This window comes from Ptiloglossa arizonensis, chromosome 1 (genome assembly GCF_051014685.1).
Source record: "Ptiloglossa arizonensis isolate GNS036 chromosome 1, iyPtiAriz1_principal, whole genome shotgun sequence".
NCBI classification, from domain to species: Eukaryota; Metazoa; Arthropoda; class Insecta; order Hymenoptera; family Colletidae; genus Ptiloglossa; species Ptiloglossa arizonensis.
In genome coordinates, this window is record NC_135048.1 from 9949767 (window position 1) to 9973465 (window position 23699).

Genomic DNA, 23699 nt, shown 5'->3' on the forward strand with positions numbered 1-23699 from the left:
GTGGAAATTGCTTTCAGACAAACAATAAATTCAAACAATAGTACACACCTAGTATTCAAAAATCCTCGAAGCATTCGCTAAAATGTGTCCTAGTCGAAATTCGAATTCAAAGTCTATTAACTAACCTCAACTTCAACATCAACCTGATCACCGGTTAGAATAAACGCTATAACGTACAGGTCCCTGTTCGAATGTTACTTCGGTATGTAAAAAATACTTTTCTCTAACGCGTATCACAATTGTATTTACATAGGGATTTTGACGAATCGAAGGTTTCGGAACACTGTGTGTACACTATAGTTTGCACCTACTGTAATTCCAAAAGCGATTTCCACATGTTGGCCTTCTTCTTGTTAGACAGTTCGAGCTAACCCAGATCCGAGACATTTTTCGCGATCGTTTCCATCGATTTCCTTCAAAGTCCTTGTCGTCCTCTACGCAATGAGAACAGCTGCGAAGGAACTACGGACACCGTACGCTCGCAGTGGTGGTACACATCGATATCTACACACACACACACACACACACACACACACACACACACACACACACACACACACACACACACACACACACACACACACACACACACACACACACACACACACACACACGCGCGCGCGCGCGCGCGCGCGCGCGTGTATGCATGCACGAGACTGAGAAGGTACTTGACGCCAGTGCACCGTGTTACGCAATCCAAAGTTACCGAAAAGGCGGCATGGTTACGATACTCGGCGCTAACTTTCTTGTCGCTGCTTCGTTAACTCTAGGTCTTCTGACCTCCCGTCCGATCCTACGCGTTTCTAGATTACTCACCAGTTTATGTTCTTGTTCTTCGCCACCCTTGTGTATCGATCATCGAACCGGGAACTTAAGGTCCATTTTCACGCGACGTAAAGTCGCGACCTTTTTAACGCGACATCTGTGACGGGAATCGTTACGAGATCGCGATATTTAAAATGTTCACGGTTAAATGTTCGCAATGACGAACGTAGCGACGTTCAATGTCGTAGAGTTAACGCTGGAACCATCGACGGTGAAGTAATTACTATTTGTATCGAGCCATATAGATGTTTTCGAAGTTGGAAGGCGAAAGGAAAATTAATTTACTAGTACAATTAGCTGCCTGTTTTGATAATTGTCCATGAATATTGTAGACTAAGATAATGTTAATAATTGAGTAATTTTGAAAAATTCTAGTATCGAAAGTCACGTAAAAGTGAAATTTTACAATCGTTAAGTAGATTTCGAACCGTGGAACAAAGTCTAATTTTGAGCTTCGACTTAGTTTATGAACTTATAGGTGATAGTAGAACTTAGAAAAAGAAGAAGTATCGTAACGAGTCGATTGATCAGTATCAGACATTAATGCATTGGTTTCACAGCACGCGATATTTCCGGATGAATTTTCCAATTTATTTATACAGAGTGATTTTCTCACTAGAGAGCTGGTGTATTTTTAACGTCTGTGAACTTAAAACGAGGCTCACAGGGGATTATTATTGAAGCATTTAAGCGGCGGTCTTGTCTTTGAGTCCATTGACGAAAGTATCACCCTATATATTAGTAAAAATTTAACCGTACATTGAAATTTGTTTTGTTATCATATTTATAACCGTTAGCTACAAAAAGAATTTTTTTTGCAATGTTACAATCTTTGACTCTATTAGCGAATGTATCACCCTGTACATTAGTAAAAATTTAATCGTACATTGGAATTTGTTTTGTTATCATAGTTACAACTTTCAACTACAAAAAGAATTTTTTTTTGCGGTGGTACTGTCTTTGAGTTTACTGACGAAAGTATCACCCTGTACATTAGTAAAAATTTAACCGTACATTGGAATTTGTTTTATTATCATATTTATAATCGTTAGCTACAAACAGAATTTTTTCTTTGATGTTACAATCTTTGACTCCATTGGTGAAAGTATCACCCTGTACATTAGCAACTCAACCGTACATTGAAATTTGTTTTGTTATCATAATTACAAGCGCCAGCCACAAAAAGAATTGTTTTTGCGATAATGCTGTATTTGAGTCCACTGACAAAAGAATCACCCTGTACATTAGCAACAACTTAACCGTACATTGGAATTTGTTTTGTTATCATATTTACAACTGTCAATTACAAAAAGAATTTTTTTTTCAGTGGAGCTATCTTTGAGTTTACTGACAAAAGTATCACCCTGTACATTAGCAACAACTTAACCGTACATTGGAATTTGTTTTGTTATCATATTTACAACTTTCAACTACAAAAAGAATTTTTTTTGCGGTGAAGCTATCTTTGAGTTTACTGACAAAAGTATCACCCTGTACATTAACAACAACTTAACCGTACATTAAAATTTGTTTTGTTATCATCTTTACAACTTTCAACTACAAAAAGAATTTTTTTTTCAGTGGAGCTATCTTTGAGTTTACTGACAAAAGTATCACCCTATACATTAACAACAATCTAACCGTTCCGTTAAAATTTGTCCCGTTATCGTATTCGCGCAATCACGTAAGCTAAAAAACGAGTTCCCTTTTTCACCCTTTGCACATCCGTGTAATTCAAAACTTGATGAAATTTCGTTCGGCGTTGGCCGCGAACGGGAGGAATCGAACCGGCGGATCGAAACGAACCACTCGGTACGTGATTCTTCCGACGCCCTCCCACGCGGTTCACACGCGCCTCGACGCTCGTGGAACGGCGACTCCCTCGTGAATTTTTTTAATCCGATTCGCCGGCGCGTTTGCGTGGCTGCCGCGTTGTTTTCCGCCGCCGTGCTGTGCCCTCCCTTCCGCACTTCGTCTCCGCGACCCGGTCGTTCGTTTAAAATGCAAACTCGCGGTCCGCGGGGTTTCAAAACACCCGCTATACCCGGATTTCGTTGCGCCGCAAACTTGGCCCGTCCCGTGCCTCATACGGATTTATGGCACCGCTGACGTGCTTCTATTCCGGAGCTCATCGCCGGAGATTTTCCGGCGCGCCTTTCCTTTCTCCCTTGCACGCTTCCCCGCTTTCGAGCAGCCTTTTTCAAAAACCTACCGGCGCTGAATTAAACGCGGAGAAAGAGAAAGAGCGTTCGACTATGCGCGCGGTTCTGCTTTTCTTATTTCGAGACCGTTGGGACATGGACACATTCCCGACGGAAGCTCACCGAACCGACATGACTGCGCCGATTTCTCTTAATTTTCTCCTAAATTTGCCCCGCGATATTCAGCCACTTCCGCTTATGTACAGGGTGTACCAACGGTGACGACCAGCTCTGAAAACCCGCGTGGATAGAAATCAAAAATTCTATCCACGAAGTTGAACGATTTAGAACGGAACACGTTTCGATACCGATTTTATGCGTATATTAGATAACTAAAAACCTGTAATTATTTCTTACATTTGAAACGCACAGATCTTGAAGCTACTCGTTCAGAAGTTATCGAAATGTAAAGTTTCCGTAATTTATTCCTCGAAATTAATTTACACTTATTAATCGAGATTGTAGAAGACTCGTGTTTCGATAAATGTTTAAATATTATTCAAGTCACAAATTGATCACACATTTCTTTCAAAATACGTTGTTCAATGTAGGAAACTTTAAATTGCAGTAACTTCTAAACTAATCGTTTTAAGGCATACGTTTTTCAATATTTTGTCGTAGAGGAGAGAAAAGTGCATCGATCGGTGCATTTAGAAGTATGCAGTACGACAAAGATAAGTAGGTGCAGTTGAATTTTTTAGATGAATTAATGCATAGAATGCATCAAAATTTATATCAGAATATACTCGTTTCTAAATCGCTTAACTTTGCCATATGACACTTTTATTTATCCACAACTGTTTTAAAGATATAACTTGTCTTCGTTTCATGGGACACCCTGTACATAGTCTGTTCCAAGATCCCAGTTATTAGATCCATAATTGAAGCAAGTTTTAGCCACGAACCAATATGACCAAAGAGTGTGACAATTTTCAGACATTTGCATTACTCCAAACCGATGTGACTGGGTGGTCTTTCTTAATGTTTTCGTAAAATTGCACGAATTATCGGTTCTTCTTTTGTTTCTTTGTAATTTTTGCAACGCGAAATACTTCTGGAAATACTTTGGGGCTTAGACACATTTTTAACCAAACCCTACCGAAACGATCGAGTAACCTTTTTACTTTCCTTGAAATTTTAGACGGCTAGTCGAAATGGTGAAATTCGGCATAGTGCTGAATACGAGTGATGTAATCGTTGACCTAATTCAAGGAGAACAATTTATTCTTCGTCAGCATATTCCGCGTAGAAAAATATATCGAGGTTGTAACTTACTTTTACCCGAACTTAATCTCATCACATATCATCCGAATTCTCAAGTAATTAAATATAATTTCTTAATCTCTGTCCTTTTATTAATGTGTAACCTTGTTCAAGATCAATAAAAACGCAAGAGGACTATGCAGAAAAAGCATCGAAACATTTTCTTGGATAATATTGGAAATTGGTACCAATTCGTTTATAATTTTATCAATAATCTTAATTCATTTCTTTCATTTGTAATCTCGTTAAAGTCCTGTATCATACCTGTGTAGCTTCCAGATTCCCTTGAAACTATTTTTTAACTCCATCACTACGTGCACTTTTTGTTGAAGGGGATACCACCATGACGAGTCAAAAAATCGAATTCTTTTTTCCTTAAAAAAGTTTAAAGTGCGTAGAACGTTACGTCAACAAGATATTTCGAAATTCAAACATTTAACGAAGTTGCAGCGACAAATAAACTTGTTTTACGTTCTTTTTCAAAATTATATTTTTCAAACTGACCGACACGAAATCTCCGGAACTACACATTCGATTTACTTCAAATTTTATAGAAATATCCTGCACAGAATATTCTACAATATAGCGTGCGGTTTTTCAAATATGTTAATTATTTAATTTCTTACAAACGTTCAAAGTCGCTTTTTTGGATAAAAATGATTGTTTCCTTTCCTCAAAATTCGACCATTTCTACAATTATTAAAATTTTCGAAATATCGTACATTACATTTACTAGTCTCTAGTTCACGAATCGAAAACATTTTTTTATTCCAAACCTTCCACTTCTTGTCAACTGTGGCGATCAACAAACAGTGTTACGTCAGAAGGGGTTCTGGGAACACCTAATAACTTCGCCATTTTGTACGATTTTGATTCTCGCGAAAAATCGTAAAACGAAGCTGAAACTTGTGTTCATATTCTCCGAGAAAGGCACCATTTTTCATCAAGTAACGACTTAGAAAAAAAAAAACAAAAATTTCGCAAAATTTATCCATTTCTTGACCACTCGGACCGATGTCCCCACTCAACTCTCGCATTGTCCTCGAAGTCTATTCTTCCAGTGTCTATCTATCTATCTATCTCTCATTCGTACGTTTGAAGCAACGAGCACACGTGTCCTCTGTCTCGAAGAATAAACGCAAACTGGCCATCGAAAGCAGAAGTCCTGTCAGACGAGGCAGAGAAAGTGGCCTTGAGCGGCCAATTGAGTTCGATCCGACTACGGACGAGGATGATCTTGTTTCGCGATACCGCGAAAGCTGGGCCTCCTGGGCGATTAAAAATCGTCGTGGCACGTGGACCGTTCGTTTCACGGGACACTTCCCTTGTCACCATCCCGGGACCACTTTTCCACGGGCGATAATAATATTCTTCGATAATACCGTTTCGTTGTCTCGTCCTGGCTCCTTTCGCGATCCTCCTCCGGTCAAACTACCCGCCCTCTTTCAAGGATTCGTGGGAACGTTCCGGGATTCCGCCAGTTCGTTTAATTTATTTACGGAGCAAAACTCGCCGCGTCAAGTATGAATATTTATCGCGGCTTGGTCGTTTGAAACGGAACACTGAGTGTGCGAGGGGTCGAGGAAAAGGTGGCCGCCTCGAGCAAACGAACCGCGCCGACCGCACGCGCCTTGTCCGGGATTCCGCGTCCCATTTGTCGACAGGCCGTACCGAGCGAAAGGTGGCCAGCTTGTGGAAGAATTCTCGTATGTCATCCCCGGTATCGATCCTTATTCGGTACAGCGGAATGGATGGCCCGAGATCATGACGGATCTCGAGTTTCACGCTTCAAGTTTAATATTGGGCCCGGGAGGTTCTGGCTGGGATGTATCGTTAGGGTGAGTCGTCAGATTCTAGGGACAAGGTGTTCAGCAAAAACTGGTCGTCGCTGTCGAAAAGTATTGCAACCAGAATCGAGGATTTCAAAGTTGAAACTGATCTTCGTTAGGTCTGGGTTAGGTCTTATTCGTTTTGGTTGTTCCTGGTTGAGTGTGTAGTAGATATTGACTTGGTTGTAATAAAGAAGAATAAAAATAGTAGTAATCATTGACTATTAATAGCAGAGGGTATTTTTATATTTCTGTGTAGCTATTGCAACGAGAATTGAGGATTTGAAAGTCGAAACTGATCTTCGTTAGGTCTGGGTTAGGTCTTATTCGTTTTGGTTGTTCCTGGTTGAGTGTGTAGTAGATATTGACTTGGTTGTAATAAAGAAGAATAAAAATAGTAGTAATCATTGACTATTAATAGCAGAGGGTATTTTTATATTTCTGTGTAGCTATTGCAACGAGAATTGAGGATTTGAAAGTCGAAACTGATCTTCGTTAGGTCTGGGTTAGGTCTTATTAGCTTTGGTTGTTTCTGGTTGAGTGTGTAGTAGGTGTTGACTTGGTTGTAATAAAGAAGAATAAAAATAGTAGTAATCATTGACTATTAATAGCAGAGGGTATTTTTATATCTCTGTGTAGCTATTGCAACGAGAATCGAGGATTTGAAAGTCGAAACTGATCTTCGTTAGGTCTGGGTTAGGTCTTATTAGCTTTGGTTGTTTCTGGTTGAGTGTGTAGTAGGTGTTGACTTGGTTGTAATAAAGAAGAATAAAAATAGTAGTAATCATTGACTATTAATAGCAGAGGGTATTTTTATATTTCTGTGTAGCTATTGCAACGAGAATTGAGAATTTGAAAGTTTAAACTGATCTTCGTTAGGTCTGGGTTAGGTCTTATTAGCTTTGGTTGTTTCTGGTTGAGTGTGTAGTAGGTATTGACTTGGTTGTAATAAAGAAGAATAAAAATAGTAGTAATCATTGACTATAAACAGCAGAGGGTATTTTTATATTTCTGTGTAGCTATTGCAACGAGAATTGAGGATTTGAAAGTTTAAACTGATCTTCGTTAGGTCTGGGTTAGGTCTTATTAGCTTTGGTTGTTTCTGGTTGGGTATGTTGTAGTCATTGACTGAATGGTAGTAATCATTTATTGTAAACCTAAAGTTTTAAATGGGATTTGATCCGTTGATAACTGACAGGATAAGGATATTTTTGTATTTCTGTATTTGTGTGTAACTATTGCAACCAGAATCGAGGATTTGAAAGTTGAAATTTATCTTTGTTAGGTCATTGGTTCTGTCTTATTCGCTTGGGTGGGTATATTAATAGGCATTGGCCTGGTCGTAATAAAGAAGAATAAAAATAGTAGTTATCATTGACTGTACACCTAAAGTTTTAAATGGGATTTGATCCGTTGATAACTGACAGGATAAGAATATTTTTGTATTTCTGTATTTGTGTGTAACTATTGCAACGAGAATCAAGGATTTGAAAGTTGAAACTGATCTTCGTTAGGTCTGGGTTAGGTCTTATTCGTTTTGGTTATTCCTGGTTGAGTTTGTGGTAGATATTGACCTGGTCGTAACAAAGAAGAATAAAAATAGTAGTAATCATTGACTATAAACCTAAAGTTTTAAATGGAATTTCACGACTGACAGGATAAGGGTATTTCTATATTTCTGTGTAGTTATTGCAACGAGAATCGAGGATTTGAAAGTTGAAACTGATCTTTGTTAGGTCATTGGTTATGTCCTACCCACTTTAGGTGTTCCTGGTTATATATACAACAGGTATTGATCTAGGAAATAATAAAGGATAGTAGAAATAATAGCGATCACTGACCGAGGGACTTGTAGATTCAAATGAAATCCGATCTACCAACCACCGATACAACATTAGCACAAGGGTATTTCTGTATGGTTATTCAAGCACTAAGTAAACCTTAGAAGACTGTTATACAGTTTCTCTCCAACTGTGTGGCATATTACATGGCACCAGATTAACAAATCAGATTAACGAAAAAACAGATACCAGCTCTTCAAAACGAGCCTGATCTTAAAGGTAGCATTGGTGTTCAGTCTTGGGGCAAGTGTAGCTAAATCTCATTTCACGAATGTATGATTTTAAAGAGTTTCTCTGTAACTCTATGGTAATACGACACAGGGATATTTCTATATGGTTATCCATGCAGTGACTATAACTAACTGTTGGAAGACTCGTACTTACTTTATGGTAGTACAGCATAGGCGCTAAAATAATCACTTGGTCTCCCGATTGTATAGTCTGTGGACTGCTCGACATTGGATCACCAATTGATCAGTGTTCTCTACTCAACAGAGGTCGATTTAAAAAAAAACGAAAAAAAAAAAATGAAAAAAAAAACCCCGAAGAATCCCTGACGCCTTACAGGACAATATCCTAAAGTGGTATAGGTGTTCAGTCTTGGGCCAAGTATAGAGAGATCTCGTTCCGTGGAGCGATGTCGGCCAGACTGTATGCTCGTTATATGTCAATACGCATTGCGTGACACGGCCATCCGTAGGCGACAGAATGCCGAGCTCATGCTTGGGCGTATTCAGCCGTGAAACGCACCCCAACGCGTTTACGTAAGCACATGGGAAGACACACACACCCTCAAGTAGGTTAATCTCCACCTGTTTCGATCGAACCGGTTATCTCGAGGGGTGGACGTCGCCTGACCCCGGAACTTCTGGAACGTTGATGATTATCTCGGGTTCGAGGGATCGGGGTCGCGATCGCTGCCTTTGATTTCGGGGATGCACGCTTTTATACCTCGAGATTACCATTTCGCGACTAACCTAGACTCGACTTGGCCGCTAAGTACCAAAGACACGATTATCCACTTGATCGCAAATTAGGATTCGATTGTTCACCCAAAAAGAGACGCTGCCCTTTTAATTTCAGTACAGCGCGCTTTTCCATTCGGAGATTATCACCATTTCGCGAATAATCCGGACAGAACATCGTCACTGTGTCCCCGAAGAGCATCAACGCGATCGTAAATCGGGATTCAATTTCTCACGCAAAAAGAGAGTTTCTCATACCCTTCAACGTTGTAAGAATATCCGTCCGATTGGCGATATATTTTTAAGGGACACTTTGGTAATGTGTCACCATAAATACGTCCGAGACGGTTAACAGACGATTTTTTACTCGAGTCTCCTTCGTTAAAAATTCACCGATGGAGACACTCCGATATTCATGAAATCATCGGTTTCCGTTCGCTGGCGATGAAGACGAGTTGGTACCGTCGCCTCCATTACGTCTAATTACGGGACACGGTCGTTTGATCGAGTCGTATTATCTTAAGGCGGCGGTCACCTAGATCTCGGCATTGTTATCCTGTCTGACCGCAGCCACTTAACCGAGTTGTAAGCCCCACGAGTTCAACTTTACCCTTCAACAGGTGTTCAGGGAAAGACAATGTCGCGCATGCGCTCTCAACTTCTTAAGGTCGCAAAGTTCGTCCGAACAATCTGACCGCGGCCATGCCTGCGGGCCGTGACGGCATTCGCGCCAGAATTAATTGAGTTTCCGGAGGAGAAGTTGCAATTTTTTTTACACCGTGACGAACCGCCGTGACGGGAACGCACGCGGACGAAATTTTTGCAAAAATCTTCGCAAAAGAGCGTCGCGGTTCTCTTTTTTTTTTGCGCGCGAAACTTCGTTTAAATACAAATTCGATTCGCGTGGCACGCAACCGAAGTTCGCGGATTCGGAAGAAGCTGAGATATTACCGATTATTTTATTCGCAAACTGATTGAAAATGTTTAAATTTTTCCATTTATTAACTACAGACATTGTTCGAAAACATAGCGTTTCCATCTGTTGATTTCTCAGAATCGTTTCGGTCTTGTAACATTCGCAGGTAAAAATGGGCGAAAAATGTTCGAATTGAGATCGGGGTTTCCCCGGAGAGGAATCTGTATTACCGACGGAAGGTATAGGTAAAATGAAGTTTCTACTTGCCAACGGTGTGTAACATTGCCGGCAGTCGGTAACGGAATTGCAGGAATTTGCAGTATCCAGTACTAAAGCACAAGACCGTTTTGTCTACATTGTAGTTGCTTACTGCTGCCTAGATGGCGCTGAAACACGTAAATGCAGGTTTCGAAGGGAGTTTCGATTTGTGGATAATAAAAATTACGAACGTCGTGCAATTAATTCTAGTTAATCTGTACGAAGTGCAGCAAGATACAGTTGAATTGCAATGATATTTTAAGTATAAAATAAATGAAATAAACTCGGATGTGTATCCATTGACAGATGTTGAAATAAACACGATCTATTCTCGTACTTTTGGAACTGGTTGTTCTCTATTATATTCACTCTAATTAGTTAAGGTACGGACTGAATTTTAAATCGAATCTGTTACGTTGATTTCAGGCGTTAAATGGCGCCGAGGGCACCGTTCCGCCCGGAAGAGTGTACAAGAAAGTTGCGATCGTGGAGAACTTCTTCGACATTATTCATGCTGTCCACGTTGACCTTGAGGGTCGACCGGGAAAGCATGCTGGTCAGAAGAGAACGTACAGGACGGTAAGTTTTAAACATACTCACGTATAATCGGTTTCTCGTTCATGAAACACTAAATTATTTGAATAGAGATAGTAGATTTTGTATCGTTTTAAGGATCTGGGCTGTTTGTGCAATTATATTAAGAATTTTACGGTATAGAGAAAAAGATGTTCAGTAGGGTTAATGGAGAACACTGCGTTAACGATAGATTCATCATTAAATGACACGTCAAATTTTTGATCGTTAATAACTGGGTTAGTTCTTATAGATCATTATGACGAAGGAACTTATACAGAGGGTGTAGTTGAATAAAGGGGCAAATGCGCCCTTGAACCACATTTGTCTTGCGGTGGGTTACTCGATAGTTTATCCGAAAAAGAACCAACTGGTGCCAAGTTTTAACTTTGTGTCTCTGGAGGGGGTTGGTAATAACGGGCACAGAACGAAAACCAGGTTTTTGTTTAATTTCTCCTATTCTATTGCATAGAAAATTTACAAGAAATTGCAAAAGTAATGTACTGTTTTTCTAACTGGAATGTGTTTGAAAAGACTTAACGAAAGTGTGACGTATAAGTTACGTTGACATACAAAAGAAAACGAAATATTGGTTTAAAATTCTTTTATTTACGGCATATAAAAATGAAAAATTTTAAAAATATTGAGAATAATTGTAACAACAATATACGTTTGCTAAAAAGAATGTAGTCGTAGTTCCGCGATCGTTTTGTTGTAAAATCGGTGTTTCTTAGCATTTTGTATATTTTTTTTATTTTTTAACCGGTTAAAACCTCGAAAGAATCTTTTGAATCGAAATTAAGAATAAATCGTAGAATTAATTTGGATATTTTAAAAATTGAATAGTATTTTCTATCTCAAGTTACGAAGTTTGGTTTGTAAATTAGAAAAATTCCGGTGCATTAGTTCGCGATCGAGAGCCGCCTCTCGAGTGCAGAGGGTTAAACAGACGTGCAATATGTTACTGTTGAGGGTATAATCACGCTCCGACTTTATCGATCCGTATCGACTGATCTGCCGTACGAGTGTGAGCGAGTTGCCGCACCGAACCGTGGAAAGGCGTAACAGTTGAAAGCAAGAACGTGAGTGGCGGACTGTAGAGAGCAATCGCGGATACCGAATTGTACTTTTTGTGTCCGAGATAATTATAGAAAGATTCACCACTTTCCATTGTATTGTACGTATCTTATATTTGTCATATCCATTCTTTGTGTTCGTCGTCTCGTCGTATTATATCCGTCATTTCAAATAAACAAGTCACTTCAATTCTTCAACTCGATGAGAACAAAATTTAATTGAAACAAGTATCTCGATTAAATTAATTTGTACACCCAATACATGGTGTGAAGTATGGAGACGTACCCTGATAAGAGTTCCAGCAATTTGGTCTGAGGCAGTAGTTTCTATCGTATCCATACTTTTAACCTCTGCCGTGCCACGTCTGGGTCTTTTAGGACCCGGTGAAACTTTTTCGTCTCTTAAACTATACTATTGGTACTTTCTGTAGAACCGAAGAGAAGTTAAAATAATAGAATCTTTGTTCGAAATAGTTGTGCGAGTAAGGTTAAGTTACGGGTCCATTTGGACCCAGGATTGGTCTCTCCCGTGATCGCTTGAACCACTGGTATTGCGAGACGACAATATATCGAAATTCATTCCCTTCGAAGCTTTTTAATTTCGTAATTCTCCACCAAGTGCATCTGTCACTATGTGTACGCGTCAATTTAACGCAAGAGGTGTCCGCGAACCTAGTATCGAGTAGTAAAATGGTCGTACAATGTCAAACGTAGCTCGACATTGAATTTGGTGTAAGAAATGTGACATTGAGCCACACAGGAGGCGGGTAAGGGTTAATCGTTGGTTGATCGGAGAAGCAGTCGGACATTACGACACCGTGCCGCAATATGCCGACCGTCAAACGTTCCCAAACGCTCCCAAACGTTCCCAAACGGTTCCAAACGTTGGCAACGATACCGTTTCCCCGTAAAAACAATCGTCCCGGGAGCATATCTGGTCATCCGAATTCAATCGATGCCGACAACGAGCTAGCTCCCCGGGGAAGATGTATCAGTGCATCGATGATTCCGAAATCGTTTCGGTGTCGTCAGCGCGCCGAATTCTTGCATGGCCGGCCGCGACACACGATATTTACCATTCCCGAGGGAAGGCATTGAGGCATTCAAGCGTCGAACACTCGATACCACACGTCATCTCACGTGTTCCGCCGCGCATTGGCGTAAAGCTCTCTCCGGGGTATCATATCTGTTCTCCGACACCCTCCTCCCTCGCGGTCCGATCGGTTCGCTTTCTTTTTCCGCTCGTCCGTGCCTCTCTCTTTCTCTCTCTCTCTCTCTCTCTCCCGTTCGCAACCCCGCCGACCTTCCCGCCCCGTTTCTCGTCTCGCTCTTCCGCCACTGCCCCCCCACCCAAACCGCGTCGTCCTCTTCCTCTCTCAACCGCCACGATCTGCTTGTGATTCAAAACCTCAGGACACTTGTTGCATTGCCTGCTTACTCGTGCGCTCCTACATACACAAACACACGCAAACACACACACACGCGCCCATGGATGTACACGTACACGCGCGCGCGTCAGGCACCGAGTGCACACATGCACGCACCCATACGGTCGAGTGCTAGTGCAACCGTGAAACTGTTTTACGTTTAAGTTGACGTTACAAGGCGAGCGATTCATCGGCTCGCGGGAACAACCCACTTTACGGGTAGCGCCGCACGAGACGTTGCGCGACAGGATTTCTCTGTCGCGTAACCTACGGCCGTAAGAGTGCGCTCTACCCCGAAATTACCAGTAACCGTATCGTCGGCCCGAGTCGGAAAAATTCGGTCGCGCTCGGCCCGTAGACGTTTGAATTTTACGGTAGGCCGATTCCGATGGGAAGGAGAAGGAGATCGCTGGTAAACTTGAATCAGAATCTCTACGTTATCGTACGATTTCAATGAAATTTTTTCCTGGATGTTCGATAAATTACGGTTCGAGAAGGTACGGAGATTTCAATTACTCGAGAATCGTTTGTTAATTGGAAAAATGTATCGAAGAAAAGTGGTTAGTTTCTCTCCAAGTTGCTTTTCGTCATCTGAAATTCTACAGTCGTTATGTATAAAATTCAACTCTGAAATTTTAATGTAAAGAATATATTTACTAATACGAATACGAAACATTCGTTTACATTTTCATAAACAATCTGTTTCATCCTATTTACAATTAGACCAGAGTTGTGCAAACCTTAACATCCTTGCGACGATACCTAGAGTATCTAGTTTTATATAAACATTCTTTTCGTTGGAAAATACTGAAATATTCGATCTTGCAAACATCCTGACTATTAAATCTCTATGACGATTCATTCGAGGAACAAAGTATTCTTAATCATAGTCTCATACTGGGAACTATCAGTGGACTCCTATTACACGAACCTACTCGGTTATATGAACTACTTGTTCCCCTACATATTTACTTAAATGGAATTCTACTCTACTCAAAATGATCGAGGTATCCAAGTTTACCCAATTTTTTCAAACTCACCCATATCCCGCACAATCTTAACACTTCTATGGGTATCCAATGTCGACGCACCATGGAGAGATGTATTTTGCAAGAGATGGATTTTGGACACACATTTTGCAAGAGATGGATGATTTCATTCTTTCACCTCAGAGACTGTACTTTTATTCTTTGGACAGTGGAAAATCAGGCTGCTCGCCTCCCTGAAAACTTCCAAGGTTGCTCTAAACAATCAATTGCACGACACTCGATGGCTACGTGACTTCAAGGCAGTAAATAGCCATCGCTGTAGCTATCGTCAAGCAACCGCCCGTGAGGGTGCACGATCTATGTCACAATCCCTATCGACCGTGACCTATAAATTTCTCGAAAGCCAAATAACAGCGGATTGTCTGCCATCGAAACGTTCTTAACCCTTCGAGTCGGTTCGACGTACGCCTTGCGTCAACATAACCTCATTTGTGGAGCGGTTCGACGTCCGTTCTACGTCTTTTAGTTCCTTGCACTTCTTTCGCTTTGTATTAGATTTTAAGTAACACGTTGTACTTTGCGTGTTTACCGAACTTTTTTCGATAAGATTATTTCGTACGTTTAATATAATTTGATCGAAAAATCGAATGGACTTAAAAAATCGACTAAAGAGATTTTGATCGACTAAAACAAGAAATTTTGTCGATGCCCATGATCGTGAAGTGGAACATTTTTTGAAACAGTGCTTGGATAATTTTCAAATGAAAAGTTTCAATATTATTTACATAGATCTTCAATATTTTTCTTCGACGATACTATTGTTTTTTAATTTTTGTACGATGTTTCGTTAACGTAACCCTAAAATTTGAAATTAATCGAGCAGGTAGATTTCGTTTTATGTAAATTTAAAGAAATTAATCAAATTCCTCCATATTGTGCCATCGTCCGTGACGTTCAGCTGATCCGTGCAAAACTATTGGCTCGAGGGGTCAACGGGCATTGACGTTAACATATGTGACAGGATAGATAAAAGTACAGAGACGGCGAAACTCACTGATAGCGATTGGGCGAGTGAATGATAGAATTCAATATTAATAGAAAATGAAGTGGTAGACTCAGTGGTCGGGGTGCGGATATAAAGTCTGCATTGCAGACACGAGCCAGTAGCGGTACTGAACTAGAAACAAAGTGGTAGATTCAGTGGTGAAGTATAATTCTAGGGTCTACATTGTAGACACGGAATGAGTAGTAGCATTGAAGTGGAAATGAATTGATAACGAGTTACAGTTTCAATGCACTTTCCGTGAGGGTAGAGTTTTTAAAGGTTTTGAACGATAAACGTGCAAGCTTTATGTTTGCGGAATACGAATCGTGTTCAATGTCGTAGGTGTTGGATGATGCATGAAAAAGTCGAGTTGGAATAAATATATTAGCTCGTTCGGAAAGTCATTTCGTTTTTCTTTCGTGAAAGTGAAACAGGATTTTTCTTAGAGTGTGTAAACATTTTATTGAATTATATATTCTCCATTTTGGAAGACGAAACGACATTAAGAACAACTCAATACTTTGTTAAAGGGGTTGGTGTATTGTACACTTAGTGCATTACTTGACACGGGATACGCTGACGTTGGAATTGGATTTTTAAGGATTTGAAAGTAGGAATTAGGGTAATAGGACGAAGTAAGACTTGAGACATAGTGTCTTGAAACCGAGGTAGCGAATTTTTTCTCCGTTAAGAGCCACAGAGTACCCCACCACCAATGAAACTGTACTTTCTGTAATTCTTGTCATTCTTTCTCTAGTACTTGATCTGTGATTCTATGGTCCTGTATAATACAGGTAAACGTGTTTACATATAAGTGAACAGGCTTCGAGAAAATTAAAATTGAATTATAAATTGAATAACTCTTTCTGTTGTTTCTTTAAATATCTTAAAAGTAAAGGTTTTACAAAAAAATATTCCCGATAGGATTTATACGTATTTTTACACAGAATAGGATTCTAAAATAAAAAATATAGGTACACCTGTGTATGTGTATTTATTCAAGTTTTTTTTACGGACATTAAATTGCGATTTGCGCGCGAATACCTTTAACAATTTGAGGAACAGTAACTTTCCAAGAGCAGTATAATATTTTGTCCATTTACGAGCAATTTATGACACGTCGATTTTCGTAGAGTTGAGCAACGCACTCGTACGGTTACGCTCGGATATAAGAGACAGTTTCGAGTGCAACTCGCGATAGTTTTACTCTCGAATGGAGGGGGAACTGTTCGGAGCACGTATCAAAATCTGGTGACGCAGGAGCTAAGTTGACGTAGAGTTCGTATCCATATAGTATTTGCATAAGGCAGGGGAAAGGTTTAGTTGGAATGAAAATATTTAGTCAGAAGGGTCGGTTCGTTGTAACGGTGTTGGCATTTTGCGTTTATTTGTACGCGATGATCTGTTTCTGGGGTATATCAACCCTCTGCGAACGAAACGTGCGAGTTTTTGTTAGTCTTGGAGGGAGAAGTCGTGAGAATGATGTAATCAATTGCATTTTAAATTCATCGAAATCGTGTACGAACATTAGGGTGGATCTTATTTTTCGATCGTCCAATTTTTCTTCACCCTCTAAAATCATACCATTAGACGATAAACGTAATTTGTACGAAATTTGAGGTCGATCGGACAAGAGTGAAATTATTGGTGTCAGGTTGTCATTTAACGAACATGTATTAAGAGTTTTATTTTGTAATATGCGTAAAGTGCAATTGAATCTTCGATCTAGTGTTACTTCGGTTGCGAAGCAAGTTGAAATGATAGTAAATAAGTTTTGAATAATAATGTAATAATTGTGCGCAAAAGGATTATAACAGTAATAATAATAATAATTGTGCGCGAATGGAAGATTTAATTTATGTAATTAATACGCATGATTTCGTTAAAAAAAAATGCTTATGAGAGTTACAACTGTATTCTTAAGAAAAGAATCGTACGATAAAAAAATGATCAAAAAGGTATTAATTGTAATTGAATAAAATATATTAAATTTGTTTAGGAAATTGAATCGGTAATATAGACTTTATTACAATGATTGGGTAAAGTTTGCGTCGAGATTAGTATACCCTGAGAGGGAAGTTTTAGCTTGACAAATTCTATATGAAACTCGGATATATCTTGAAAATCGTAGGTGTCAATCGAAGTATGTACTTTGCACTTTTTGAGGCGCCTTAGTTAGTGGAATCTTCATAAAATTTGGATTGTCGGCGTGAATGAAAGCTCGACGTGGTTTAGAGTGACTGCGTGTGTAAAGTCTTCGCAAAGTTTAGGGTGTAGGATAGCGTAAGGAGCTCGTGAAATGTGAGGGGTTGTGTCGTCCACAAGAGGGTGCCGAGTTGCGGTTAATTGATACTTAGTCTTGGGGGTATCAGTTTCCTCGAGCGGAAAGGTAATAGAAAATTTTAGAATTTACCGTAAGATTTACCAACGAGTTGGTAAAACGGTTGTTCACCAAACAAATAAATACTTTTGCAAGACGTTAACAAATATATGGAACCCCTTTTCAAGATGAATTTCTCGCGTCGATACGAATAGAAAAAGTTTCTTACCATTTTACAATCTAAGGCTTCGAGATATCCTGGAACGAATAAACTGAAACAATTAAATACAGATCAAACTGTAACAAAATGGATAGTTGTCCATTTTTATAACAGCAATCCTCCGTGGTTCACATTTGATTAAAATAGTTAAGCAAATGTTTGTTCAGCGTTGATATTGGCAGCAGATCTTCCAATGATTATTATCGTTCACTGGCATTTGGAAAAAATATTAACGTTCCTCAATCAGGGAATCCCGAAGATACCTTCATCAAACTTCGGAACGAGAATGTCGTCCGTGGTTTGTACAAGTTTGCCACTGTGTCACGTTGATCCAAAAGCCATTATCTCAGTTTCTTACCTACAGCTCTTTTCTTCGTCTCGCAGGCAAGCCTCAAGTAAATCTTATCAAATTACCTCACCGTACCGTGCAGCTACACACACGCGAACACAAACGCGCGTACACACACGCATACAGGCGCGTGCGCGCACGGTCACGGTACATACACGTATATCTACATCAACCTTTGCCTTTCTCGGCTGGGAGACTCCCATCCTTGATTAAGTTATGCCGCTCCTCCACCTCCTTAGAGAGAAACGTTTCCTATTAAGAGGCAGAGAACATCCCTCCGGCTAAATACCTCCTCGCAAAGACATCAAAGTTTCGTTACTGCTCATGAATTTTCCCCAGTGGGCGTTCCGCGTGAAACAGCTCCACGTGACGCTGATGTTTGACAGCGGAAGAAAAGGAGCCACTTATTCTGTTTACCGTGAATCACAACCCCGCGCTTTTCAAACTTTACGAAACAATATATATATATACACGATCGTCAGGTTTCAACGCCAATTTCCTGTCACGGATAAATCACGAATGAGCGTCAATCGTGATATAGGTCGAATTCGAAATTCTAGGGAATATTGAAAACGTTTGAAAAGGTTTGGCTAGGTTCGACAGTGATCAACCGTGACGTAGCGAACGATATTTGAGGGTTTCGCATACGAGTCATTTAGGAATCAGAGTTTAATCGTTCGACTGACCAATTGGAAGATTTATGATTGGTGATAATAATTATACATACCTTAGATAAGCAAGAACTGTACATCAGTGTAACGTTTTACATCTTGATAGAGCTAGTTAATGTACAACTGTCTTTTCTAACGGGTATGGTTCATGTGACTGATCAATTAGGAGATCTATGATTGGTGATAACAATCGTACATACCTTAGATAAGCAAGAACTGTTCATCAGTGTAACGTTTCACATCTTGATAGAGCTAGCTAATGTAGAACTGTCTTTTCTAATGGGTGTGGTTCATATGACTGATCAATTAGAAGATCTATGATTGGTGATAACTTTCATACATACCTTAGATAAGCAAAAACTGTACATCAGTGTAACGTTTCACATCTTGATAGAGTTAGCTACTCTAGAACTGCCTTTTATAATGGGTATAGTTTATGTGTGCAACTGTACATCGGTATGATATTTCACCTCTTGATAGAGCTAACTACTGTAGAACTGTCTTTTCCAATGGGTATGGTTCATGCGACTGACCAATTAGAAGATCTGTGATTGGTGATAATAATCATACATATCTTAGATAAGCAAAAACTGTACATCAGTGTAAAGTTTCACATCTTGATAGAGCTAACTACTGTAGAACTGTTTTTTCCAATGGGTATGGTTCATGTCTGCAACTGTACATCAATATGACATTTCACATCTTTGTAGAGCTAGCTAATGTAGAACTGTCTTTTCCAATGGGTATGGTTCATGTCTGCAACTGTACATCAGTGTAATGTTTCACATCTTGATAGAGCTAGCTACTGTAGAACTGTCTTTTCCAATGGGTGTGTGGTTCATGTCTGCAATTCTCGGAGTAACCAAGAACCTGAACCGTGAAAATTTCAAACACTTCGATCTTAAGGTTTCCATGTCCAGGGAATAACTCAATCCAAGAACTACCTTCTACCGTAACTATCCTACACACTAGCGAACAATACTAGTCGGAATAAAATGAATTAGCCATTCAAGGGCATTTATCCTACCAGTGAATTATGACTCCTGCTCTCGCGTCATGCCTGCTTGTTTATTTGAGAGATAGAGGGCGCTTGTCGGATGCACTGCGTAAACAGATGAAAGATAGAGCGACGAACTAGCCAAACGATATGGCGGAGATAACACCTCAATGAACTCCAGAGACCAAACTGATTTTGTACCAGCCGCAAACAGCACTGTTGTCGGGGACAAATTAAACGTCAGTTGTTCGTTCATTCGCGAAGACATTTCCAAGACATTCGAGGTCTGCGTGGTTCGTAAAAATGTAATCGAATTCTGAATCGTTTCACTTTGTTACAAATACGACACAGAACGACAACCGAATTCTACAATCGGAAGAAAAATCAATCGATCGTTAAAGATTACCGTGGTTATCAAACCTTGCGGTGCTGTCTCTTGTTTCTTTTCGCGCGAAGCTATACCCTCTCTCTTTAAAACGGAGAAGCAAATTGATACACCGCAAAAGTGGACGTGCTCGGAAAGATTGACGATTAGGGCGATGATCGAAGTAGCTCGCGTATATGCAAAATCAATTTTCTCGAAAATGAAGCCTCGTGGTAACGTGATCCTACGGGAGTAACCGCCTTCTTCGTATCGGAGTATTGGTATTAGTCACGGTGAAATATTATTTCGGTGAAATAATTGTTTCAACGTTGAACCGAGCTGATAGCACTCGTTCGTTCTCGTTCTCAGCTCGGGATTCTCAGCCGGATAAAAACAGCAGTTTCCATTAACCCTGCGCAAAAGCATCGCGCCGGGAACGAGCGAATAGGTATTCCACGGGTGTAGAGAAAATCATCGAAACGAAGAACACCCTGGCAAACGAATTCTCATTCTAACGGGAGCACTGTGTTTTGTTCCAGATCACGGAAACGTACGCCTTTCTCCCACGCGAGGCGGTAACGCGATTTCTGCTGGGCTGCACGGAATGCCAACGACGCCCGCGGACCCCAAGCCCGACGAATTTATCCACCCAAGCGCAGTCTACGGCGACGACGCCGATAACGACGACGACGACGACGACGACGCTTAGCCCGAACGCGGGCGCCGCCCTCACGATGACGACGACGACGACGTCGGTGCAAAGTAGTTCTAAGCCGCGCGAGGGACATCAGCCCGGTGACAGCAAGAGTCTGTACAGCTACAGGCATCAAAAGCATCACAAGGGGGGCGCTAGCACGATAGAAAAAACCGATAAGGAGAAAGAGGAGAAGTACAATCCGCTGAGTATCACGAATCTATTGAAGAAGGAGCCGGTGGCTGGCAGTTTTTTACCGAGCACGGAGACACTGCCCGAGTCGAGGCGAACACCGGAGTCGGATCGCGCCAGTTCGAAAAGTTCAGCCTCGTCGAAGAGGAAAAGGATGTTGCCAGAGGGACGAACGCCGTCCCCTCAGCCGAGCCAGCCGTTGCCAAGGCCTTGGAGTCCTGGACTCGATCCCAAGAACACGCCCATCGACTACAGTCTTCCCATCACTACCTCGTACCTGAAGCATCAGCAGAGGCTACTCCTAGCGGAGAAAAACAAGGCCGCCGCGTTGAAGGAGTCGGAGCTCGAACAGAAAGTCACCGTACTGACCACGGACGACATCGACACCGAGAGGGATAGATTCTCGCCAGCCACCGGATTGATCGACACCAATCTCAATCTACTGGCCACCATTCAGCACCTGCACTGCCAAGTGATGCTGGCCCTCACCGAGAGGTTGAGACCTTCCATGACGATGCCAAGCCCCCTCGTTTTACCTTCGATGAACAATGTACTCTCGAACGGTATGATGATGGGATCGGAAGTGTCGGTGCAGACTGGCGAGCATCACACGTGAAAGACCGGACGTCCACTGTGCGAACACAACCGCAAGATCCTCGGAACGACCAATTAATTTCTGTTTGGGAATACGTGTGTCGACGGTCCGCTAGCTTCGATCGGGATGATTCGTTGAGCCAAGGAGCGCGGATATGGACACAGTGTTCTTGACCTGTTGCTCGGGAAAGATCGGACCGAAACGAGGCTAAATCTTTCGGGTACGGTTCACCGCGATATCGGTGTTGATCTTACCGCGTAACGTATCGTAGACCGATCCGGAACAGAAATGACATTTCTACCACGTCGATCGATCGAAATTTTCTTCGGATCGCATACCGGTATCGCGCGAGCCATCCGGTTCGATACCACGTTACGGTTTCATATTTAATAAATTATTATCACACTATCGAGTATCGTTTGGAAACTCCTGTTCAAGACTACGGGGGGATAATGAAATTCGACTACAAAACTCGGTCCACGGTCCTCGATGGCAACGCTAACGCGGACAATATCCGATCCGAGCTGCCATTCGAACTATCGGGTAACACGATCATCTATTAAACCGGATAAGATCAATTACTTCGGCGGCGTCCCGGCGTCAACGTCAGTTAATCGGCTGCGCCGGATCGGATCGTTCCGTGCTCCCGATATAGACGGCGAAACGAGACGAATAATTCGTGAGTCTGTCAAAATATGGGTCGCCCGTCACCGATCTGCAGAGGAGCACGACGCCCGCAAACCGAGCCTCGAACATCCAACGTTCGATATTTCGAGATTCGGTCGCGAGACGGGCTCCGAAATGGACGGAGGGTTTAACAGAGGCGATTGTTGCGTCAGAACAGCTCTTGCATATTTAACGTTCGGACAAGATTGTAGCCCGACTCGTTGCCCGACGACCCGTGACAATTCCGGACGGTCTGATAAGTCACAGGATCGTTTTTATTTCACCCAATTGGCACGCGATAATCGGCGGTACGAATGATTTTTCGAATCTATGTTTAGAAGGAACACCACGTTCGATGAATGCCACCACGGATGTCCGGGTGGGTCATCGCCTATTCGTGACACACGGTAGTCCCCGTTTTCAGGCGATGGCAATTTTTAAAACTAGATTCGAGCCACGAAATCGTCCACGTCGCTCTTTATAAACCGTGTACATCTGTCCGAACTCTGAGGTGAAATATTGTTAGCCCGTTTTCAAGCGAACCGATCGTCCGATTTATGTTTCTCGAAAGCGGGGGCTACGGTTACGTATAAACGACTCTCGATCCTCGTAACGCGTCGATTCGTAAGAGTACACGTTAAATACCCGCTTTCGTGCGATACTTTTGTACATTGGATTCGAGTAACCGGAACCACCCTCGGTTAATGATCAATTTCGTTACCTACCCCGCTTTCAAGCGAAACCGCGCGATCGATCCTCTCGCTCGTAAGCGGGAATTCACTGTACTTTATTGTACTTTCCAGTAATTTGTTACTTTCGCGTCGCAATCGCTGTGCGCACAATTACGCTTAATCTCGGCTGCGGAATTAATTTTTCTTTTTTTTCTTTGTTTTTTTTTTTTTTACAACGCTGGGTTGGTTACTCCAATGCGACGATACCGGTGTGAGAACAGTGCGTTAACCATTTAACGACGGTTTAAAAAACGGATGTTACTATACCAAAGGCATCGCGAGGGACCGAACTCTCGCAACGACCATATTCACAGAACCTGACCGAATTGTTTTATCGATGTGCTGCGAGCTATCGTCGAGAACGAAGACGGTTCACGAGACGTGACCATCGCGTGGACTCGTTCGACGCTAAACTTTTTCGTATTTGACCGTGTAGTCTAGCCTTGTGTATGATATTAAGCCTAGAGGTAGTTTTTTCGTGTATCATATAGCATGTCATTAGCCGGTGAACCTCGAGGACGACAAGGTACATAATAGGCCTTAAGGTGTGATCACACGGACGTGTTTGTACTACTAGAAGTTTGATAATCGTTGTGAAAGTAGCCGCAGATGTTGAAAACACTCGAGAGTGTTTCAAATAGCACCAAACTCTATTATTTTGTACATAAATCGTTGTAACATAGCGCAGTTAG

The 23699-nt window shown here is 41.3% G+C and overlaps 1 protein-coding gene across 3 annotated transcripts in view; it reads left to right on the forward strand.

The window, feature by feature from the left end:
* Window positions 1–21647, forward strand: part of LOC143153390 (uncharacterized) — a 102965-nt gene extending 81318 nt beyond the window's left edge. For all 3 annotated transcript variants that reach the window (XM_076324516.1, XM_076324511.1, XM_076324521.1), the window contains exons 3-4: window positions 10525–10677; window positions 20669–21647. In XM_076324516.1, coding sequence (XP_076180631.1) covers window positions 10525–10677; window positions 20669–21631 — 1116 coding nt within the window. In that variant the 3' untranslated portion in view covers window positions 21632–21647. The remainder of the gene's footprint in view (window positions 1–10524; window positions 10678–20668) is intronic.
* Window positions 21648–23699: the final 2052 nt, after the last annotated feature.